This window comes from Physeter macrocephalus, chromosome 9, assembly GCF_002837175.3.
Source record: "Physeter macrocephalus isolate SW-GA chromosome 9, ASM283717v5, whole genome shotgun sequence".
NCBI lineage: Eukaryota > Metazoa > Chordata > Mammalia > Artiodactyla > Physeteridae > Physeter > Physeter macrocephalus.
The window spans coordinates 27,399,319-27,423,383 of record NC_041222.1 but is presented as its reverse complement, the minus strand read 5'-3'; the positions used below and the strand labels follow the sequence as shown (position 1 = coordinate 27,423,383).

At 49.1% G+C, this 24,065-nt stretch overlaps 1 protein-coding gene across 3 annotated transcripts in view; it reads right to left on the bottom strand.

Moving 5' to 3' along the window:
* Window positions 1–24,065, bottom strand: part of FBXO10 (F-box protein 10) — a 77,842-nt gene that overhangs the window by 16,591 nt on the left and 37,186 nt on the right. For 2 of the 3 annotated variants that reach the window (XM_055087091.1, XM_055087092.1), the window contains exons 5-12: window positions 21,324–22,169; window positions 16,460–16,609; window positions 13,807–13,943; window positions 9,056–9,126; window positions 7,238–7,390; window positions 5,822–6,091; window positions 3,552–3,862; window positions 2,240–2,421 (exon numbers count right to left, since the gene is read on the bottom strand). In XM_055087091.1, the coding sequence (XP_054943066.1) occupies window positions 2,240–2,421; window positions 3,552–3,862; window positions 5,822–6,091; window positions 7,238–7,390; window positions 9,056–9,126; window positions 13,807–13,943; window positions 16,460–16,609; window positions 21,324–22,169 (2,120 nt within the window). The remainder of the gene's footprint in view (window positions 1–2,239; window positions 2,422–3,551; window positions 3,863–5,821; window positions 6,092–7,237; window positions 7,391–9,055; window positions 9,127–13,806; window positions 13,944–16,459; window positions 16,610–21,323; window positions 22,170–24,065) is intronic. The other variant, XM_055087090.1, reaches the window with a different exon arrangement.

The window sequence follows — 24,065 nt, the reverse complement described above, 5'->3', positions numbered from 1 at the left end:
ACTAATTCTAGTTCTAGCTCTACCTTCAGATCTACATGTAACCTTGGATAGGTTACCTCTTGTCCTCTATTTCCCCATCTTTAAACAAGGATCTAGATAAGACCAGTGGCTTGCTTGTTTTTCTTTCATTCCCCCAGCCCCATTTTTTTCCCCACCTGTATGACTGTAAATGTCATGCACAGTCACCAAAAAATTAGAAACCACCTAAATACGCTTCAGCTGATGAACAGATAAACCGTGTGGTACGTCCATACAACAGAACACCACTCAGCGACAAAAAGAATGAATGACAGATGCCACAGGTGAATCTGGGATACACTGGGCTAAGTGTTAAGAAGCCAGACTTGGGCTTCCCTGGTGGCGCAGTGGTTGCGCGTCTGCCTGCCGATGCAGGGGAACCGGGTTCACGCCCCGGTCTGGGAAGATCCCACATGCCGCGGAGCGGCTGGGCCCGTGAGCCATGGCCGCTGGGCCTGCGCGTCCGGAGCCTGTGCTCCGCAACGGGAGAGGCCACAACAGAGGGAGGCCCGCATACCACAAAAAAAAAAAAAAAAAAAAAAAAAAAAAAAAAGAAGCCAGACTTAAAAGACTGCACACTGTGTTATTTCTTTTATATGACATTCTGGAAAGTGCAGATCTACAGGGGACAGAAGTTGGTGGATTTCCAGTCCCTCGAGCTCTTGTGGAGATTACGAAGGGTTGGGGAAAATCAAATGGTAGTGATGTTTTGATTAGGGCTTTCTGTCCTAAGTTACAAGGAACCTGTCCTGAGTTACAAGGGATTGCCTCTTACACACATCAAATCCTAAATTGCTTAAGCCAGCAACATTGGCTTTTACGTATTTTTATGATAATAATATTACGAGTGGGACTGTAAAGGTATGGGTAGAGTCAGAGGCTGGCTACTGTGGGGTGAGTAAAAGCCTGGGGCTATGTTCAAAGATCTGCAAGCATTTACATTTGGCAGCAGAGTAAGCTCCTGAGAAGAAGCAATGAAAAGAGAGGAAATTAGGAGTGGACAGTACACAGGGGACAATGCCAGATCAACAGGTCTGGGCTGTACCCTGTACCCTGGGGTCTCCAAAGCCAGAGGAGGAAGTGGACCCCAGGGAGTCTACAATATGATCTGCTGGGATTTGGGAAGATAATATTAGAATTTCTACTTATATCATACCTTATAAGTTATGACTATATAAATATACATACTGAGGGGGTTTCCTCAAAAAATATTTGTTACTGAGAAAGTGTATAATAAAAAAACAGAGTAGAGATCATTACTATAGAAAAAGAGGCTCTATCCAGGGTTTCTGACCATGCATGTGACGTGGCCAGAGCTGATTTAGAAAGATTACTCTGGTAGGATGCAGAGGACAGCCTGTAGCCCAAGAGCAGGGGGACCAGGCAGGAAGCTGCTGCAACAGGACAGGATTAACAGTGCAGGAGTGATACCAACAACAATGGTATCAATTACTAATTATTATTATTTTTGCAACCAGTATGGCAAAGTATCAACCAACCGGAATGGAGTCCATCCATAAACAACTGAAACAGCGGTAATGGGAAAAAGGGCCATGGGTCAGGGTGAGGGGTGCTGACCCGAACAAGGGTGGCAGCAGTTGGGAAGAGGAGGTGCCAGGTACAAGAACATTTTAGAAGCAGAATTAAGAGAACCTGGTAGCTGACTGAACTTCAGTGTCAGGGAGAAGGAGAGGCAGAGGTTTTGCTGCTGGAACAGAATGGATGGTGATGTCATCAAAATGGGGAACAGGGAAAGACAAGGGTTTGGGGAAGGTGAGTGTGAAGCAACTGTACACTGGGGCAGAAATACCAGAAACAAGGGGCAACAGCGGCCACAGCAATGAACACTTGTGTGATACCTCAGATATGCTGCTAGGTCACATGATCTTATTTAAATTGGTGCTACAAAGCAGACATTATTAACTGGATTTTACTAAGGCTCAGAGATGTTGAGTAACTTGCCCAAGGTCACACAGCCAGTAACTAGCACAGGTGAGATTTGAAACCACATACCCCTATTTTAAAGCTTATTCCCTCCTAGGGAGTCAGGCTCAGGTCCTCAGCCCAGGCCTGACACAAAACCCAAGCAGAGGCCTTTACCTGACCAGAGCCGAAAGCTAGCAGGACTAGGGAGCAAAGGCAGCTGCAGTCTCTGAGCCTGGCTTCCCCAGTGACCTCATGTGGTTCTAGAAGATTGGTTTAGGCAACCCCATGCACTTACTTTTTCTTGAAGACCAAGAACTTGTTGTTCTGCATGATGCATTCTTGGTTGTTTGAGATCTGCTGAAAGATGGTCTTGTTGGTCTTGCCCTGGAAGACGGTGTTCTCCTGCAGCAGAGCCTTGGCACGGCCCTGCACGGCAATGCCGTAGGCCCGGAACGAATGGATCCGGTTCTTTATTACCTGGGAGAGGCAGCCAGAGCTTGTCACACCTCAGGGACTCCTAGACTGGTAGGGGAGCCAGGTAAGTGAATCACCAGTTATAAAACTGAGGGGTAAGAGCATGCTAGGTAGGTCAGCATTGAGCCATGCGAGCTCAGGGAAAGGCTATCGAGACCAGCCCAGAGAGAACCAGGAGAGGCTTTCTGGAAGAGGTGGTGGGTAAGCGGGAGGAGTTTATCAGGTACAGAGCAGAGGAGAGCTGTTCCAGGAAGAAGGAACAATGTGCAAAGACCCAGCAGATGGGGTGTGAGCCACTGGCGACCCAACTGAGGCAACAGCGAGCCCTCCTCCCCTCTCTGCTCCCACAGTGCTCGGATGCAAAGCCAAGGGATTCCTCACTCCTTGCTGAAGTCAATGACTCATGAAGTCACAAAGCCGAAAAGAGGCTTTGCGACTGTAACTTCACAAGGGCAGGGATTGGGTCTGTCTGGCTCAACACTGAAACCCTAGCACCCAACTCAGCGCTTTGCGTAAAAACGGAGCTCGGGGCTCAAGGTCCTGTGGGGAAGAAAAACAGGTGAAGGAACAGACGCAGAGCGCTGTGGGAAGTGCCCTGTGAAGGGTGGGCATAAGCACCTTAGAAATACAAAAAAAGGGCACCTCAAACAGCCTGGGGGGTCAGGAAGGGCTTCCAGAAGAAAGGGAGAGCCAAGCTGTAGGACTTGGTAGGTAGGAAAAGGGGAGAGAAGGCTACTCTGGGTATACAGGGAACAGTGGGTGCCAAGGCCCCGAGGCAAGACTTCTCTCCATTAAGCACCTACTGCATACTGGGTCCTGTGCGAGATTATTCTTTTAGGAGAAGAGAGCTAAAATAGCCCTGATCTTGAACTGAAGACCACGAAGATAGCTCGGGTGGCACCCCCGCCCCAGCTTCCTGCCAGTACCCCCTGTTCATCCTTCAGTGCCCAGTTCCCGCGTCCCCTCTTGCGTGAAGTGCCCCTGCATCTCCCAGGCTGGGTTTTGGCAGCACCCTTGCAGAGTGCTGAGGGTTTAAGGTTCTGCTTCTCAGCAGAGAGGGCACGAGAGCTCTCCTAGGGCCATGCCCTGCATAGGCACACACATCACACACACACACACACACACATACACACCTTCGTGTCGGACGTGGGCAGCAGCTGCAGCCCGCTACCCCGGTTGCCAATGATGTCGTTTTCAATGACAGTGCTGTCACCCTTGGTGATGATGCCATGGCCTCTGTTGTCATAGATACCATTGCCTCGGAACTCCACTTTGCACTGGGCCTCGACCTTGACCCCACTCTGGTGATTGCAGGAGATGCTGTTGTTGGCCACACGGGTGAGCTGGCTGCTCTGGGCCACAGTGATGCCTCTGTCCCCGTTAGCATGGATCACATTGGTGATGACATGCAGCACCTCACTACTCTGGACATAGACTCCTGAAGCTGTGGATAGAGGGGTTGGGAGCAGAGAAAGCACAGGGTGGTCCCAGGGTCACTGCTGACAATACCACTAGGAAAAGCCTTCCCAGAATTGTGCACCCAGGAGAGGGGGAGGGGGAGGAGAGGTAGCAACATGCAGAACCAGCCCTTGGGGGTTGCATCTTCCAAGCTGGATGACAGAGCAGGAGGAAACCCAGGACCAGCAAGGAAACTGTTCCTTCTGCACCAAGTCCTCATTGAAGTGGCCAGGGAAACATGATGTGAGGAGATTCCCTAGGCTCAGTTGGTCATCTGGCCCAGGCTCTCGTCCTGTGCTGGCATGCCTCCTACAGCAGCCTCATCCTACCCCCATCTGCACCACCTGTGACTGGAGGCTCACTACATGCTCAAGGCTGCCCATTCCACCTCTAGACAGACAGATCCACCTGCTAGAAAGTTGCTGTTTGTTTTGCTTCCCATTCTGAGCTAGAATCTGCCTCCCTACTATTCTGGGAAATTTTCTTATTTCTTAAGAAATAAGAAATTTCTTAGTGACACTATGTGTTTGTAGAAAAAAGCACAAAATCAGCAGGCTTAGAGCCGCGTGGGCAGAGGCAGCATGGCAGGTGGACCCGGGGTGAGGAGGAGTTCTCCCCAGTGGTAAGAGGCACCGGCAGCACCAGGAGGAGGCTGTGGGAGGATGCCGACTGTGGGGTCATATGGGAGCAGTCTGAGCTGTGAGCTTGCAAGCCCAAACCTTTTGGTGCCAACTGTCTGTTGCTTCTCCTGGCTTGGTTGAGAACAGCAAAAATAAATCAAGTATTTGTGAATTTATGTGGCTTTGCTTGTCCTACTGGACAGCATGGCCATGTAGAGGAAACCCTGAACTGGGAGGGGAGAGAACTCATTTTCTGGATAAGTGGGCTGGGGCCACTGGCTACCCATCTCCCTGCCTCTGCCACTCCCAGGGGGATGAGCTTACTAGGGCCCAGGGACCTTTTCTTTTTTTTTTTTGCGGTACACGGGCCTCTCACTGTTGTGGCCTCTCCCGTTGCAGAGCACAGGCTCCGGACGTGCAGGCTCAGTGGCCATGGCTCACGGGCCCAGCCGCTCCGCGGCATGTGGCATCTTCCCGGACCGGGGCACGAACCCATGTCCCCTGCACTGGCAGGCGGACTCTCAACCACTGCGCCACCAGGGAAGCCCCAGGGACCTCTTTTTAATAAGCCTTCCTCCATCAGCCCCCCAGAGTAATTCTGATAATCAGCCAGGTTTGGAAGCTGTGGAGTTGGATGAACTTCACAATCATTTTTTTTTTCCAATTCAATAAACATCAAACACCTACTATCATTTTTTTTTATCAAGTTTAAGATAACATGGATTTTAAATACTTTTATTTTCTGTGTTCTCTAAGAAAGAAAAACCACTGCCAATTAAACCATGATATGCCATCAACTGTAAGGTGCATCTCATCAGAGATGTTAAAATGTGAAAAATGTGTCTCAGAATTGATTGGAAACGTGTCTGCCAGGTGTGGGATTGGTACTGAGGGGAGGGGGCACCAACAGGGTGGGATTCAGTTCCTTGCCTCAAGTTCACAGCCTGTCAGACTTGATGAAACAGCCACAGAAACAAATACAATCCCAGCCCCCTAACAAGTGCCATTGGGGCTGGGGGAGAGCACAGGTCAAAGGAGAGAAGGACAGAGGGTGAGGGCGAGTTTGCAGTGGGCTCTGAGGTCTGAGTTATTTGGGACGTGTGGATGGCAGAAAGGGAATTTCAGGCAAATGAAACAGCAAGAGAAAGGCAGGGTGGGGTGGGTGGGAACAGAAAAGAATGGATTCAAGTCAAGGGCACGTGAAGTCCAGGGGGTTGGGGTACCGGGTAAGTGGCTGAAGGAAGTGGCTGATGAGGCTAGAAGGGCCTTAGGGAAGGCAGAGCACAGGAGGCCCTGGAGCAGGGGCTGCGGGGAGGGGCACTCACCTCCGTTGTGATTAACAGTGTTAGACTCGACCAGAGCTGCGGTGATGGGCCGGCGCAGCAGGTCGTCATCCTTCTCCAGCTCCGTCTCCCAGAGGGTGGCGTCCCCGTCCTCGCCGAAGCTCTCCTGGGCCACGTGGCCTCCAGGGGACTCCCCGGAGCCATCCTTCTGGCTGAACACTGCCACTCCATACAGGCCATTGTAGCTGACGTGGTTGCTGGTGACGTGGGGCAGGCTGGACGACATCATCCACACACCACAGCCCTTATTAGCTGGGACAGTGAAAGGAGCTGGTCACTAAGGCCGAGTGACGGGCGAGGCAGCACCCAGTGCCTCCCCGAGAGGGGAAGCAGGAAAGGCGCTGGCCTTTCAGAGACAGAGTCCCTGATTTGCAAATGGCCTCGGACAAGTCACTTTAGGGCCTGGCTGCAGGCTTCTCCTTCATACAAGAGGGGTAATAACAGGTCAATCTCACAACTGCAATCATTCCAGGGGGTGTAAAAGTGCTCTGGGAACTGTCAAGGCCCCACTTCCAGATGAGAAGCACACAAGCCCACGGTGACAGTGTCAAAGGGGCCCTCAGAGCTCATCCAGCCCAACTCCTCCCTGCACAGAGATGGAGGTGGCCTCAGTTTGAGTTCCAGCCCTACCACTTCCTAGCTGTGTGACACTGAGGATATTGAACCTCAGGAATTCCCTGGAGGTCCAGTGGTTAGGACTCCACCCTTCCACTGCAGGGGGGCATGGGTTCAATCCCTGATTGGGGAACTAAGATCCCGTAAGCCACACAGTGTGGCCAAAAAATTAATTAAAAAATAAAATAAAATAAAATGGGTTTAATAACTGTACCTACCTCAGAAGGTAGTCATGAGGATTAAATGTGTTAATGCATATAAAGGGCTTAGCAAGAGTCCAGCGCCTGAATGTAGGTTAGTATAATTATTATTATTATTAGAGATGCAGTCCAGAAAGATGGAAGCTTTGCCCAAAGTCACAGAATGAGTGAGAACACTTCTCCTTCTACGATTACCCTATTTCTCCCATTATATTTTTAGTTCTCTGGATCAAAAGAAAGGATAAGAGAAGTTAGATGTCCATGTGTGAGAAATTAAATGGCCCTGGCCTTATGCAAGATCCACTCCTGCCTTTTGCTGTTTTAAGTGGGGGATAAAGCTCTCTGCTTTGCTGACCCCATGGGGTCAATCTGGATTAGAAGGTGATTTATGAGAGCCTCGTGCATTCTGTGAGGGTCTATGTGGCTGTGACCTGAGATGGATGCTATTCTTTAAGATGAGATCTCTGAGGCCCAGGGAAAGGCGGCAACTTTCTCAGGACCCACAGGCTGGAGATGGAACCTGGGCTGCCTGCCTCCAGGCTGGACTGGGCCCCAAACACCTCCCCCAGGAATGCGCCCTCACCGTAGATGGTGTTTCCTTCTAGAAGGCCTTTGCCTTCATCCCCGACAACAACACCATCGGAATAGCCAAAGCAGATGAGGTTGCTCCTGAGGATGGGGAGCCCTCCTCGGCGGATGTCCACACCTCCCCACTGATTCTCTCGGATGACATTTTCTATGAGAAGAGGCAGAAAAGAGGGTCAAGAGTCACCTACAGTGCTGGCAACGAGGACTTGGACAGCTGATAGAAAGGCAAATCTGGACGAGGACGCCTAGGCCTTCCCGTCAGCAGTCAGCACCCCGAATCTTGTCTGGTGTTTGACTTTCTAGGGACTTATCTACTGTCTGCTTTCCTCAAGGGCAACGTTCGTGTCTGTCTTGGGGTCTCCTATATCCCCAGCATCCACTGTACCCAGCGGCCTGGACGATTGATGACTAAGAACAGACTGGCTTTAGAGTCCCTGGACCAAGGCCAGGCAGGACTGTCTGTCCTGGGGGGCTGTCCTTGGGAGGGGTGAAGTAGAATCCAGCCATTCCCTCACACGCCTGGGAAGGCGCTAGCCTGTCCTTCTCAGCCTCAGCTCTAGACTGACCACAGCCTTCCTCTCCTCTCCCCTTCACCATGTCTCTGGGAGTGAGTGGGCTGAAGAGCCACAAGTTAGAAGGGGTGTCCTGGGACACTGCTGCCCCAGCATGGTGGCAGGGCAGACTCTCAGCCTCCTGCGACAGGACTGCAATGGCTCACGAGACCTTGTGTGGCTGGCCCCTCCCTGCCTGCCTCTGGGACCCCATCTCATACTCCTTGCCCCTTGCTCACCACACTGCAGTCAAATGAGCAACCTCTGTGCTCCTCAGGCATGCAAAGTCTCTTCCCACAGGTAGCCAGCCCCGTGTGGAATCCTCGTTCTTTTCCTGGGCTCCTTCCCATCATCCAGCTTCTGGCTTACATGTCACCTTCTCAGAAAGGCCTGCCCTGACCATACAATACTAAATACCCACACAGTTCTTCTATCACCTATTTTAATTATCTGTAAAGCACTTATCACCCTCAGATATGACTTTCCTTGGGAAAAAAAATGCTCCTGTTTTTTTCCCCTCCTAAAATGTCGGTTCCTGACAGCAGAAATCATCCGTTTTGTTCACTGCTGTATCCCCAGCTCCTGCATACAGCGTGTGCTCAAAAAACGTCCGATAAATGAAGGAAGGCTGGATCCAGTCAGGGGGATTCCCTGGCCCAATATTTACTGAATCTCCTTAATGTCCTAGGTATGGCTATGCTCTGTGCTGAGGCTACACTGACGTACCAGACAGACTTGATCCTTGCCTTATAGGATACAGCAAAGGAGACGGACATTAAACAGATCACAAGGAATTAAGTAAAATGTCCTGCAGAGCAGGCCTACTGGGTAGAGTGAGTGTAGATGTATAATGAGAGGTCAGGGCAGACATCCCCCAGGAAGTGACACTTAGGCTGAGACTCAAAGAATGAGCAGGAGTTGGCCAGGCAGAGGGGAAATGGGGATGGACTGCCAGAGCAGGCACAAGCCCGTAAAAGCCAAGAGGAGGGATTCAGACAGCTTGTGTCGCATGAATGTTTCTGACAGTGTTATGTCAGAAACAGCCATCCATTCAGATCCTGTAAGCACCAGGCCTGGCAAAGAGCAGATGCTCTCTCCCTGCCTGATAAGCATGGCCAGTGCGTGGAGCCGGCATCCCCAAGTGCTAGTCACTATCAAGGAGGCCAGTCTGTCGAGGTGAAGGACTGGGTGGGTGGGAAGCCTGGGACGTTGTCTTGGCTGTGGTCACTGGGGGCTGCGGCTCCAGGCAGTCCCACCCCTACCTGTGATGAGGCCTCTGCCATTCTCATTCACAGCTATGCCGGCTGCACTGCCCTTGAAAATGTGGTTCCGGCTAGAATGTAAGGAGAAGACAAAAGGTGAGACCAGACCAATGTCATGTATCAAAGACAAAGCCCATCCAAGGTGCCTGCCTTCTTTTGTGGGCTTCCCAGATGGCTCAGGTCCACAGGGGGATGAAGCACCTCCTCAAGCCCCAGAAGCCAGGCAGCTAGCAATCTTCAGTTACCACTGACCCCAAACAACCTACAACTATGCCACAGAAGCACATATCATTATACCCATGTCTCTGCAGCCTCTCTGGACTGTTATCCACATATAAACACCATTTTATTATTTTATTTTTTATTAACGTACAGTTGCTGTACCATATTATCTAAGTTGCAGGTGTACAATATAGTGATTCATGATTTTTAAAGGTTATACTCCATTTATAGATATTATAAAATATTGGCTATATTCCGTGTTACACAATATACCCTTGTAGCTTATTTTATACCTAATAGTTTGTACCTCTTACTCCCCCACCTCTATATTGCCCCTCCCGCCTCCCCACTGGTAACGAGTAGCTTGCTCTCTACATCTGTGAGTCTGCCTCTTTTTTGTTATATTCACTAGTTTGTTGCATTTTTTTACGTTCCACATATAAGTGATATCATACAGTATTTGTCTTTCTATTTCACTTAGCATAATGCCCTCCAAGCCCATCCATGTTGCTGCAAATGTAAAATTTCATTCTTTTTTTATGGCTGAGTAGTATTCCATTGTGTTTATATACCACATCTTCTTTATCCACTCCTCTGTTGATGGATACTTAGGCTGCTTCCATATCTTGGCTATTGTGAATGATGCTACTATGAACATTGGACTGCATGTATCTTTTTGAATTAGTGTTTTTGTTTTCGGATATATACCTAGGAATGGAATTGCTGGGTCATATGGTAGTTCTATTTTTAGTTTTTGGAGAAACCTCAGTACTGTCTTCCACAGTGGCTGCCCCAATTTACATTCCACCAACAGTGTACAAGGGTTCCCTTTTTTCCACATTCTTGTCAATACTTGTTATTCGTATAAACACCATTTTAAACAAATGTCATCATGATGCATGATCACAGGTAAAGTCTTGGTAGTGTCAAGAATTCCTAGGAGGCTGTGTTAAGCTTGTTTGGGAGTGATTTATGTCTCTGAATCAGATTCTGCCTGCAACAAGCCTACCGTCTTCTGTTTGTATCCAGCAGCTACTCTTTAGCTTATTTTCTGTTAACTCAGTCGCCTATCCACTGAATGAAAACATAAAATAATGACATGCCTTATAAGAAGAAAACCAGATTTTAAAAAGAGGGTTTTAAGAACATCAGACAACACATACGTGAAACCCCATGGGCTGGGCTACACACAGCCCTACTACCATGGCAAGGCCTCGTGAATGAGTTCCTTAGAACCAGACACCTGAGCATGTTAAAGGCCGTGCATCTCTCTCCCGTCTCTCTACCTTGGTTTCTTGCCTGTAAATACAGAGCCAGTCACACCCAGACCCTAGCAGAACTGGGTTATTCCTGGAGCATACACATTTGCTGTTTGTTACTTTTACTACCAGGAATGCTGTGTTCTCCTTCCGTACTGGAGGGGCACCGGCCCCCTCTCTTAGGAGGTGCCCCTCTACTTCCTACCATGCATGCAGCAGAAGGATTTAGATCCCAATATTCACCTGGCTCTTTAGAGCCTAACACAGGGCCTGGCTCCTCACAGAACCTCAGTGATTAGCAGTTGGCTGATAAGTCTTCCCATCTCCTAGGGCAGGGTCCAAATGGTTTACTTCCTTCGGGGGAAGTCAAATGCCAACTGCATCTACATTATGTGTTTGGAGTAGAACAAGGTTAAAAACATCCTTATGTTTTTATTCACACAGATCTGAAGTATCTGCCTTGATGTGATTACAATTTAATCAGCTGATGGTTACTCTGGGCTTCTAGAATTCAGGGTCAGATGTAGTCCCTGGGCAAGGCACGCCTCATCCATATTTCTGAGAGCTGTGCCATAGCAGCAAATGCATGAGTGGTATACTTTTAATACAAATCTCACTTACCTTCAGAAAGGATCCATGGCCACTTGGAGAAACATGTATGTGTGTGTACATAGGGTGGGCAGAACAAAGATAAAAGAGGTATCAGAAAACAGTAGGAAAAGGGGACAGATCATTGTTCCAAGAACCAAGGATGGGATATTAACGACAGATGAGCCAGTCTGAGTCCTGTGCTTCCTTGCAGCCAAGGCAAAAAAAAGAGAAACACCATAGGTTATATAACTCACCGGCAAAAAATATGCTGTGGTTTGACTTATCTAGGCCACTTCAGGGATCTCGAAATTCATTCTGTACCCTCCCACAGATCCCTATCTGCCATCACAAAGAAACATAAAGGAAAAAAGCACAACCTATTCTCTCAAAGCGACTGTTTTAAAAACCCAAGACACTGATCTGGTTGTAATATTCCTTGCTCAAAACCCTTCAACAGTTCACCAGCCCCGCAAGTTCTGGGTGTATGGCTGATGTAACAAATTACCACAAACTTAGTGGCTTAGAACAACACAAATTCATTATCTTCCAGTTTAGGAGGCCAGAAGTCCAAAATGGATCTGATGGGGCTAAATCAAGGTGCCAGCAGACCTGTATTCCTTCTGGAGGCTCTAGGGAAGAATCCATTTCTTGTCTTTTCCAGCTTCTAGAGGCTGCCCATATTTCCTGGCCTGTGGCCTCATCACTCTGACCTCTGCTTCTGTTGATACATTTCCTTCTCTCTGACTCTGACTCTCCTGCTTCCCTCTTCTAAGGACCCTTGCGATGACACTGGGCCCACCTGCATAACCCAGGATACTCTCCCCATCTCAACGTACTTAGTCACATCTGCAAAGTCTCTTCTGCCTTGTAAGACAGCATATGCACAGGTTCCAAGCATTAGGAAATGGATATATCTCAAGGGCCATTATTCTACCCACCACACTTGGTATTCGAGGTCCTCCGTGCTCCAGCATCAACCCCACTTTGTAGGCTGATCATCTACTCAACCCCCCCGGGCATCACATGCCCAGACATACCACCACATTTTTTACACCATTTCCCCCGGACATACCCCAAATTTCACTGCCCCAGGCCCAGAATGCCTTTTCTATGGCCATAAAATCCACCTCATACTTCAAGCACAACTCAAACGTCAGTGCCCCACGTGCCCTGCCCTGACTTGCTCAGCTGAAATTGTGGCTGGGCTCCTTCTGCACCTGCATGAAGACCTATAAAGCATATGCTTTGGTGAGTCTTCCCTCATGGCTCCTGTGTCCAGAATGAGACTGCATGCTCCACGGAGCAGAGACTATTTGTACATACTTTTTATACTGCTGTCCCTTTACATGGAATAAACCCTCAAATGTGTGTTAAATGAATGACATGCATACATGCAAACCCATACTCTTATCTTAAGGCAATAATGCAAAAGATGGAAAAAGAGCTCTGTGATCACTAATTGTTTTTAGTAAGCTGTCTATAACAGTGAAAAAATAGAGGCCTAGCAGTAATAGGTCCTGCAAGCCATGCAGTGTGGCCAAAAAAAAAAAAAAAAAAAAAAAAAAATCCAGAGGAACAGTAATAGGACTGGTTCAAAAATGAGGGAATACCAAAACAATGGAACAGTTCTGAAACTGTCCAAAGTGATAAATACAAAGGTGCTGCAACAGCATGGAAAAGTACACATGGAATAATGCAGGGAAAAACTCTCAGAATACATTTGCTGAACATTAATGCCAGTGATTTTTGTAAACTGCAGACATAACTGTGTGGGTCTTCTACTCAAAACCTTAATGTTCAAGCTGCAGTGACCAAAGGACCCAAGATTATCAGGGACAGTCCCAATTTAAGATGTTTTATACTAATGTCACAACTTGTGTCAGACTTTTTCTCAAGCGCCAGTGGGCCGTGTGCTACCCCTGAATCTGTTGCACTCTGCTGCTTTACTCAAGCTGCTTCCTTCACTAGGAATGTCCACTCCCCATCTCCATGAGAGTCCAAGCTCTACCCGTATTTCAAAGTCTAACCCCAATGCCATCTCCCAAATGAGGCCTCCCACAGCCCCCTAGTCAGAATGATTCCCTCTCTCTTGGAACCACTTTGATGATAGTATTTATCACAGTCTGTGCCATATGATAGATGGGAATGCAAATCCATGGCCCCTCCCACCTACAGCTTATACCACTGATTGATCACAGCATGCTGAGGTCAGATGTAGCCTCCAGATCTTAATACAGCATCCCAGGTAGCCACAATCAACTGACCGGAGTTGTCAGGTGAGTTGAAATCTCTATGTCATTCCTATCTTAGCATTATTTCTGAGCACACATGTCCTCCAGACTAATGTAAGCTCCTAGGGAGAGGAGTCTGCCCTTGTTTACCTTTATCATTATTAGAAGTGCTCAGTAATGTTTGCTGAATAGAATGGCCCCACCTAGTTAACTGGAAGGAAACACAGACACAAAAGCACAGAACACAGATGCAATACCACAAAAGGTTGTGTGAATGAGATGGGATTATGGGTGAAGTCTGTCTCTTCCCTGCTTGCATCTGTACAGCTGTTTTCATAAACAAAAATGGTTTCAAACGAAGCAAAGATAGAGAGTAGGGAAACACAGAGATCAGAGAGGAAAGAGGGACCATGGGTGAGCAGGATGGTCTGGGTACAGCGGCACATACCTCACGACAGGATTTCCGTGGTACAGGATGTAAATGCCAGCCTCCTTGTTTGAAAAGATTTGATTATTCCGGATGATGCCTTTCCCATTGCCAAGGACAACAATGCCAGAGCGAAGGCCATGGTGGATCTGGTTACACTGAAAGTGAACATGAGACACCACAGAAGGCAGCTCAGACACGCCACTGAGAAGCAGAGTGCTCACTGCTGCCCCACAGCAGGGCCAGGATAAACCAGCAGAGAAAACTACGTTGCTGGAAGATACCTAGCACAAAACAAAGTGAACGGGCTTCCCTGGTGGCACAGTGGTTAAGAATCCACCTGCCATTGCAGGGGACATGGGTTCGAGCCCTGGTCAGGGAAGATCCCACATGCTGCAGAGCAACTAAGCCCATGCACCACAACCACTGATCCTGTGCTCTAGAGCCTGCGAGCCACAACTACTGAGCCTGTGTGCCACAACTACTGAAGCCTGTGCACCTAGAGCCTGTGCTGCACAAGAGAGGCCACCACAGTGAGAAGCCTGCACACCGCAATGAAGAGTAGCCCCCGCTTGCCGCAACTAGAGAAAGCCCATGCGCAGCAACAAAGACCCAACGTAGCCAAAAAGTAAAAAAATAAAAATAAATAAAATTTTTAAAAAAGAAACAACAACAAAAAAACAAAGTGAATGGACGCGGCCCTGCCCTCTCTGCACACGTGCACACGTTGACACCTATGAGGGAGACTCCCAAGAGAGGAGTCTTCCCCACCCAGACTCTTGGGATGTAGTTATGCTGGCACTTACTGCTAAGGGCTCCTGCCCTTCATCTGCAATGCACACTACTGAAAATTTCTGAGCCTCCAAAGAGTCCCCAAAACACACGATCATTGGCTAGGCCATGTCACCCCAGAGCCCAGGGCGCCCACCTCTCAGGAAGGGGGCAGTGCCCCAGTACATGGGAACTTTGGCTAAGCGCAGTCCCAAGGGGCCACTCAGGGAATGAGTGGGTCACTGGCTTCTAGTCTTCCCTTCTCATTCAGGGGGGACCTGTGGAAGGTACAGCCCCAGGGAGCTTAGGTGTCCCATGAGGCATGAGGTCACCAGAAGGTGTACGAGCTACAAGGACCCTTGGAGATTTTCATACCGTGCAAACGGGGAAACAGGCCCAGGGTCACATAGTATGTTTGTGGCAGGGCTGGATCTGAAACCTAGTTTTTCTGTTTCCCAGTCAGTTAGTTGCTTTTGGACAGTGATGAAAATTTTAGGTTATAATAAATTACAATAAAATTGTTTCACTCTAATTGCTAATTTACAGCCTAAATACAATCCTATATTTAAACCAGAAAGCTAGCTGTTTCTCTTCGAAAATGATTTCACGGAAACAAAATTCTAGTTTGCTTTAAAGTGTTTCATGCTGCAAGCTCTCCTATTCTTACTCACTTTTCAGATTTTCCCCTGAAGGATTTGGCAGACTCACCAGGGTAACCACTGCCTACAGAAGTCCCTCACAGGGTTGAAAAGCACAGGGAGAGAGGTGTAAGCAATGGTATTTCTATCCTGCACTGTTTCACAAAGGCAGGTAATACTCCCTTCCCCCTCCACCTGCTAAACTGTCCTGTCCCCCCATCCCTGGGAAGGCAAACTCCTCTCATCTCTCTGGCAACAGTGGCAATAATTTCCTAAGCCAAGGCCATGCATCAAATATCAGTTGCATGGCAGAAAGAGTGAGAGGAAGGGGCTGCAGAAGACACTGGCCAAGCATGTCTCTTGAAATATAGTTAAAAACTTGCCTTTCTCTGACGTTGCAAGGGCAGTCTAATATACTGGGTTAAGAACATCCACCCTGAGTCAGACTGCCTGGATTCAAAGGCCACCTCTAGCACTAGATGTGTGATTTAGGGCAAGGTCCCTAGCGTCTTTGTGCCTCCGCGTCTTCACCTATGAAATGGGAATAATAATAATTCTATCTCACAGGGTTGTGTAAGAGTTAAACCATGATTAAATAAATATATACCAAGTGCTTAGAACAGTATCTGGCATATAATAAGCACTATGTATAGGATGGATATTATTTTTCCAAGCCCATAAAAAGTCCATTATGTTTCTCAATTTCTGGGAAACCTGTCTCTCAGAGAAGGCCGGAGCAAAACTATGGGGCAGGTCTTTCATGTCACTGGTCTCATATTCTAGGACTTTAAGTGGTTTTCACACTGGCTAAGATCAAACTCACTATGGCCTCACAATATCCACGGAACAAATAATCTTCAGAATAAATATCCTACATGTCCTTATAACAGTAAAGAATGAACTAATTTGGTGTTTTATTTTTGATCCAAGTGTCTTTCATGGCAGACATATCTTTATTCTTACCGAACTCAAAGCCCACAAGAGCATATCAGGGCTGAGGGAGGAAAGGCCCTGTGAATTTCCCTGTCTATCCAGTCCTCCTCCTTGCTGGGGGAGACTGCAGGGACGTATGTGACTTATGCAAAGTCCCTCTCAATACATGGAGAAAGAGACCCAGAGTCACAAGGACACACAGAGAAAAGGGCAGGAACTACCTGCAAACAGGAAGCAACAGAAATTCAAGATGGCATTTGCTTAAACATCCTTAGAAAAGGTTTCTGAGCACGAAGAGCCACCCTGAAAGGGCAAGAAGATGGAGGAAGTACCAGAATGAGAGGGTTGGACTTTTTCCGGATGTCTACGCCGGCCTCCGCGTTGTCATAAATGTTGTTGCCAGCGATCAGGCCTCCGCCCTCCAAGCGAAGAAAGATGCCTGACGCTCTGCAGTGGTGAATGTGGTTCCTGAGCATGATGATCTAGGCAGAGAAGAGAGAGCCATTCATTTTCCTGTCACAAAGGTATTTTAAAAACTGCTTGGGGAATACCTGAGTCTTCCTTCCTGTCTGGTCCGTGCAGTTCTACCTGATGCCAGACCAGCCACTCTCCGCCGTGTGTTCGCGAGGACTGAGCCATTTCCGTGTCCTTCCTGGTTTTTCCCTACAGGCACTGCACAAACCTCACGCCAGTTCTTTACTAAAACCTGGATGGAAGCTTGGCCCTGAGCTCCACATTCACAGCCTCTGAGCAGGATAAATAACTGGATGACGGCATGGAAAGGACGCTTGGAGAAGGTGGGATTTAGTGGTCTGCAAACTCTACATGCAGTGCAGTTACATGAAGATTTCCAGGGGTCCAAGCGCATAGGTACTTTGAATGGAATCGAGTGCCAGATCCACCACTTCCACACGCGCCTTTGCTGAACTTCACCTACCTGAGGAAGCACCCGAGGGTAAAGTACCTCGTAGGCTGTCCTCTCCCACCTTCCCTTTTGCTTTCCACTTTTAAGACAAATACCCATTCTTGCCCGCTTTGCATCTCTCTTGCTGTATTATTATCCTGGGGTGGAAAAACCAATGGAACTCCAAGCTAAGAGACAATTCCAAGTGTTGGTATAAGATAAAGAAGCCTCTTTAAAACAAGGTACCATAACTCAGTAAACAGCTTATTAAGGGGACGCACTGCCACTTACATTCTCTTTTTAGCAATTCTAAAAATCTAGAATACATATTGTTTTAAACAACTATGTATTAACAATGAAATGTACTACATTAAGGTAAACTGTGTACTAACAATAAACACTGTATTACATTAGGATAAAACTCTGGGAGAGGTAAAGTATAATGGAAGTACAATTTCAAGGAGAAGCTTTCTGCTTAGGATGGGGAAAGTTGGAAAGAGCATTGCTCCCACACTTAAAACAAGAAGATACAAAAACATAACCTTTCTTGAATCCATCAGCGAGCTGAGGTTGCAGGACAACCAACTAGCCTGGAATCTAAGGGAAAAAGGCACCTTCAAGGACACAAGACATGAGTACTTGTTTGTCTGAAAAGACACAGATGCCATACTGGCCAGTAAGAAGAGTTCAGCAAACCGTTTCCATGAATTGTTAAAGGTCAGTTGTGAACTAGTGAGAGCACAGAAGCCCTGGGAGCAGCTGCATCTATTCACTTCTCCATGGACCTCGCCAGGTGCTCATGGAGAAAGACTGAGGGCAGGACGAGAGACGGGAGACAGCCTCCCTCCTGGTGGGCACTTGGGGGAAAGTACAGCCACTGTGGGAAAAGCACTAAGCCCCTCCTGGATTCTTCTCCCCTAACTGTCCCAAAGAACAAGCCTTAAGTAGCTGGGGGAAGGGCAGCAAACCCTGTGGCTCTCAAGGGAGGGAACAGAAAAACAATAAACCCTTTACCCCTCAGGGAGGTGGGAGGAAAATATCTTGGGCCTCGATCATTAGAGCCCCCCTAGTGCCGGCGGGTGAGGCAGGACCACTGAAAAGGGCCTAGTGCCAAGGTCCTAAATCCACCGACACAGCACCTTCCTAAGACTAAGGATAAATGCGGACACGAGAGGCTCCCTACCACCCACTGTGCCACCAGGCTGGCCAGCCAGAGCCATGGCAGTGGCCTGCTGGGAGGGGCAAGAGCACGGAGGAGCAGATGCAAAGGGAAGAACTAAAACAGAAAAGTCCACTGGCAAACCAGCCAAAGTAATGCAGGAGGTATCAGGAGGCTGTGGTTCACTGAAGGTAATCGTAGCAACAAAATCCAAGCGCCACAGAAGAGGCATGCCCATTCCCACACATAAACACCATTTACCTGTCTCCACCGTCTATACAAGTTACCTCACTTCCAACTAAAAATTACGATACACAAAGAAGAAAAAAAAATCATGGTCAGTGATACTTTTCTTCATTCCCTCTGCCAGCCTCTACCCTCCCGGGAATGTTCTGGAGGGCAGAGGTAGGGCGGCTGCCCTCTGGCCACTGGATCAAGGCCTTGCTCCTGGCCACAGGGACCAGCTCAGTAAGCCGGCACTCCCACCCACAGCTCCCCACTTGTATTGATGCCATTTGATATATGTGTTCCCGAAGCTGCGTACTCATGAGACACCATGGGTTGTTTTAGCCAAAAGCCAGCCAAAATCAGCTTTTCAGGGTCCTTTTTGGAGACTCACTAATAGTTGGCTGCACAATTCCTGCCACAAGTTCCCTAGGGGGAACAGTTCCAGAGGGCTACAACGAAAGCTGTTTAACTTTTGTCTCTCCTTGTCCCTGACTCCAGTTACCACCTGCTCCCAAGTCTGCACGTCAGGGCACATCTCTCTTCAAAGCTCCAGCCCCACGTAACCAGATGGCACCTCTGCCTGATGTCACTGATGCTCCAAATTCAACGTGCCCAGAACCGCACTCAGCATCCTTCTCTCCACATCCTAACCTTCTTGGCTTCTCAGTTCCTACCTTTGCCTCAGCCATTCGCACCAGAAATCTAGCCACATAACCTCGACCACCCCCTCCCGAGGTTCTCCTCGCCACCTCTCCGGACTGCCCTGTTCCTCCTCTCCATGTATGGACCCTAATTATCCACTGCCCCGCACTGACTGTGTCTCCAGTCTTGTTTCCCTCCACTCCATTCCACACAAAGCTGACAGAGGAGCTTTCCAAATGCGGATCTGACCACAATTCTCTGCTTAAAATCTTTCAGTGTGTTCCCACTGCCCTCAAGACAACTCCCATCCCTCTGACGAGACACCTGCCCCTGAGATGACTGACTCCTGTTGACTAGCCCTCACCTCACACTCTGGTTGTTGAGGTTACTTGCGACTCCCTGAGTGTCCTGTGTCCTCTCTATGTCTGGGCCTTCCCACATGCCTCCTTTGCCTCACAGCTTCACCCTGCCAACTCCTCGTCTTCCTAGACAGCTTGGTCAGGCACCATTCCTCCGGGAAAGATTTTTTTTTTTTAAGTCTTAAAAAAAATCACCAAACATATTTATGGAGTACTTTCTATGCACCAGACACACTGCTAAGCACTTTACATATATATATATATATATATATATATATATATATATATGCATATATATGACCTCAGTCAATCCTCACCACACCTTGGAGTATGTAGTATCATTAGTCCAAAGGGCATATAGCTAATAAGGGGCAGAGCCAGAATGTGACTCAGAAGCCACTCTCTTAATAACTATGCAAGGAGGAAAGCCCTCCTTGAGGGCTCACCCCAGATCCTTTCATCGTTGTCCCCCTGAGAGCAAAGCTGTCACCCACCCCTTTTATTTGATCTTTATCTTTTAGTCTCTGTTCATAGCACAGTTTTATATTGTGTTTTCAGGGTAACACCACCTGAAATCCTCTTTGGAAATGGGTAAAATACAATTAGGATGCAAATGCTATTAACCATTCTAGAAGCCTTCAGAGACCTGCAAGACTCACATGTGACATCTGTACAATGCCCTTCAGTTTTCTAAGTGCTTTTGCCAATATTATGGCACTGGATCCTCACAAACCCCCAGTCGAAGAGGTGGGGCAGTATTTCCATTTCACACGAGAGGAAGGTAACGTTCACAGTGAATTAGAGGAGAGGTGAGACTCAAACCTAGGAGCTATGTCATGCTTCCTTCTAAAAGGCCATGTCTTTCGTTTTAGAAGCCTTTCCCATCCTGAGCTGTTACTGTCCTGTGGTGCCTGAGGGGGTTGCAGGTACAAGGCGCTGATGGCATGCAGAGCAGGATGACCCATTCTTAGTATGAAGTCCATACATCTCAACGGGGCTTTCCAGGCCCTGGGCAAGGTGGATTCTGCTTACCTTCCCTGCTCATTTTCCAACAGTCCCCACCACACTGCTAAACTTGGCCTCACATCCAGGCACCAGCACAGGATGTCTGCTGCCTGAACCCTCACTGTGCACCTCCTTTTCACCACATGCAGCCCATTTTCCTTGGTTCTCCTCTCCTCATCCTACTCAGCTTAGACATCTCCTCGTCTGGGAAGCCTTCTCAACTACCCACACAGTTTGGATCACAGGCAGCGATCACATCTTGCAAAATTATCTTGCATCCAGGTTAAAGAGCCCTTGTTCCTTCTACTAGGAGTTGGGTGACGTATGTGAGAAGCAGCATAACATAGTGAAAGGAGGTGGAAGACCTGGGTTCTAGTCCCCATTCTATTTGGCCTCTAACCTGCTGTGTGATCCTGAGTGAGTCACCTTCCTCCCTAGGCCTATTTCCTCTTCTGTAAAATGGGAAGAATAGTTTCTGCCTCATCCAAATCAGATGATGGGGCTTCTCTGGTGGCGCAGGGGCTGAGAGTCCGCCTGCCAATGCAGGGGACATGGGTTTGTGCCCCGGTCTGGGAAGATCCCACATGCCGCGGAGCGGCTAGTGCCGTGAGCCATGGCCGCTGAGCCTGCGCGTCCGGAGCCTGTGCTCCGTGACGGGAGAGGCCACAACAGTGAGAGGCCCGCGTACCGCAAAAAAAAAAAAAAAAAAAAATCAGATGATGGACATGAGGCAAGTGTGTGTTGTAAGCTTAAAAGATGATTTTTTTAAAAAAATGCATACTAGCACCATCCAAGCCCTCCTGCATACAGCCACTGAAGCCCTCTCACCACTCAAAAATCATGTTCCTTGTGACCCAGCCAGGCCTCATGGGTCTGTACAGTAAGCCTTATGACAGCACCTTGTTATTATGTATACATCGCACCTTGCTATTATGTATACATCGCACGGCATAAGTCAGGTTCCGGAAGATGTTTCCTTCCATCTTGGCTCGGCCATAAGAGCAAACGAAGACGCCTCCCTTCCCGTCCCGGAACAGGCACTTGCGGATGAGGCAGCCCTGCACAGAGCTGGCCAGCGCCATGGCCTCCCTGTCCTTCTGCAGCTCCTGGTGTAGTGAGTTCAGCACCAGGCAGCTGGGCAGCTGGATGGATGCTCCCGGCAGTGGTGGGCCCAAAAAGGAGCCCCCCAGGACCGGCCGCGGGCCCTGCACTTGGTAGGAGAGTCTGTACGTGAGCTGGTCCTCATCCTCATCCTCACCGCTGGGACTCAGGCCTCCATCGCTGCTGTCTGGGGTCTGGGCCACCCTTTCCCCATCGCTGCCCACCTCTGCCTCCTGTGAGCCAGCCTTGGGGGAGCCAGTTGCTGGGCTGGTAGGGCTCTGGCTACCCTCAATGACAATGCCACAGGTTCTTGGGCTCCAGGCCTGGTCCCTGCTTTCCAGGTCCAAGGACATTAAAGAGTCAGAGTCCTCTGTCGGGAGCACGCTGGGAGAGGACCTGATAAGCCCTAAGAGATGCGTGTAGGCCCAGTTGTTTTCTGAGGACGGGTGGCCCTCAACAGTCACAGAGTTGTTTTCACTGCCCACGAATTCACAGTTTTCCAGGACACACAGGGGAACATTGTGCAGAAAAACATGGGTGTTTTTGAAGGTGCAAAACTTCACTTGGCAGGTGCCCGGACCATGGACCTGGATGTGTCCATTCTCAAAGTTGCAGTTGTCAAACTGGACGTGACCTGAAGTTGTCTGGGGAACGAAAGAGAGAAAGTGGGTGTAACAGGGATAAGATCTGTTTTGCTAGTCAGAGCTCTAACTGTTCTGTAAGGGGGTGGCGCCTGGAAAGGCCATCTGTCCTGCTGGTCATGTTCCCTTCCCCACAGGGCAAGGGTCTTGCCAGCTCCAGGAGGAACCAGGAGCTGCTGTGCATCAGGAAGATCATTTGGAGCTGCCTGCCCTTCCCTCCTTCCAATCCCAAAGGGCAGGGGACAAGAGTGGAAACGGATAATGGCAGAAAAGTTCACTTTCTGGAGCAGGGCCTTTCCCCAAACCCTCAAATCTCAAGTAAATTCCACAAGTGCTCATGAAGCGCTTAGTGAGAATAAAGAGTTTGGGGGAGGGGTAACATGGAGAAGGGGGAAGATGCTGAATGCTCAGAGGGATGCTGTGTGAAATGGAATCGACATGTTAATACTGGAGATGAACCAGGAGACCGTCGCTCAAGGGAGAAATGATGGGGGAGAGCTTTAGATTCTCACAAACACAGGAACTGGCTGGGATGTGAGCCCAACTTTACCAAGCCCTCTGATGGGTGAGGGTCCCACGTGGTGTCTCGGTTACACAGAGACTGTGTCCCACCAGGTGGTGTTCCTCCGGGTCTCTCCTTCCAAAGCACTATCCGTTCATTCGAATCCTCCCTTGGCCCTGCGAGCCTGCCTCCACCTGAGCCTGCAGCCCTGAGGTTCACCACATAGGCCAGCCTAGAGTGTGGACTCAGGACAGGGCTGGGCAAAGCCGGAGGGCTGACAGAGGCCAGGGTGGGCCAGGAGGGGCTGAGCTCTGCTGGGGCTGGGCGAGCAGTGGGAGGCCCAGACACAGGTGCTGGGAAAGTCTGCGCGGGAACTGGTGCTGGTGCAGAACGACGGCAGGAGACAGCAGGCCACGTCCCTAAAGAGGGGGACAAGGTGTACTGCCATGACCGGGTGAGTGCCCTGAGCAGTGGCTAAGAGTGCGGGCTCTGGGCTCCAGCTGCAGGGCCCAGCTCCCAGTTCTGCCTCTTCCAGGTGTGTTATCTTGGATAAACATATCACTTCCCTAAGCCTCAGTTTCTCTGTCTGCAACACGGGGCTCACGAACTAACAAAGCACCAGGCACGGAGCCAGGCACAAAGTTGGCACGTGAGAAAAGCCAGCTGTTATCATCTGGGGTCAAGAGATGTGGACAGCAGAGAGTTCTCTGGGGTGGGGGTACTGCTCGGCCCTACAGAACAGCCCACCTGAGACCCTCAGCCCTCCAGGCCTGACGGAGAAGCCCAGCCACTCTGCATTCCCGAAGAACAGCTTCTGGATTCCATGCCAAGCTCCATGAGATGTACTTGAACCACAAAATGAGGTAGTAGTGTCTCATGATCCCATTTAGTAATCCTTGGACAATTTTACATTCTCTAGCAGTGACCTCCCTTGAGAGCTTGTCCCAGAACTTAACTCCCCTTAACCTCTCTAGTTCTTCCCTATGGCTAACCTAACCTTCTTGCTGCAATTTAAGTCTATTTTCTCTTACTTGGTCCTCTCTGTAGAAAGTCTCCGGCTCTCTAGAGACGCAGAGCCATTGCTAGGGTTCTCCTCAGAAGTCATAAAAAACAGCTGTGAAGTCACCCTGGCCTTTGCATTTTTCAGGCAAGGTCATCCTAGCCCCCTGTCCTACTTTTAGTTAAAAGACAAGCATGGGGCTTCCCTGGTGGCACAGTGGTTGAGAGTCCGCCTGCCGATGCAGGGGACACGGGTTCGTGCCCGGGTCCAGGAAGATCCCACATGCCACAGAACGTCTAGGCCCCTGAGCCATGGCCGCTGAGCCTGCACGTCCAGAGCCTGTGCTCCGCAACGGGAGAGGCCACAACAGTGAGAGGCCCGCGTACCGCAAAAAAAA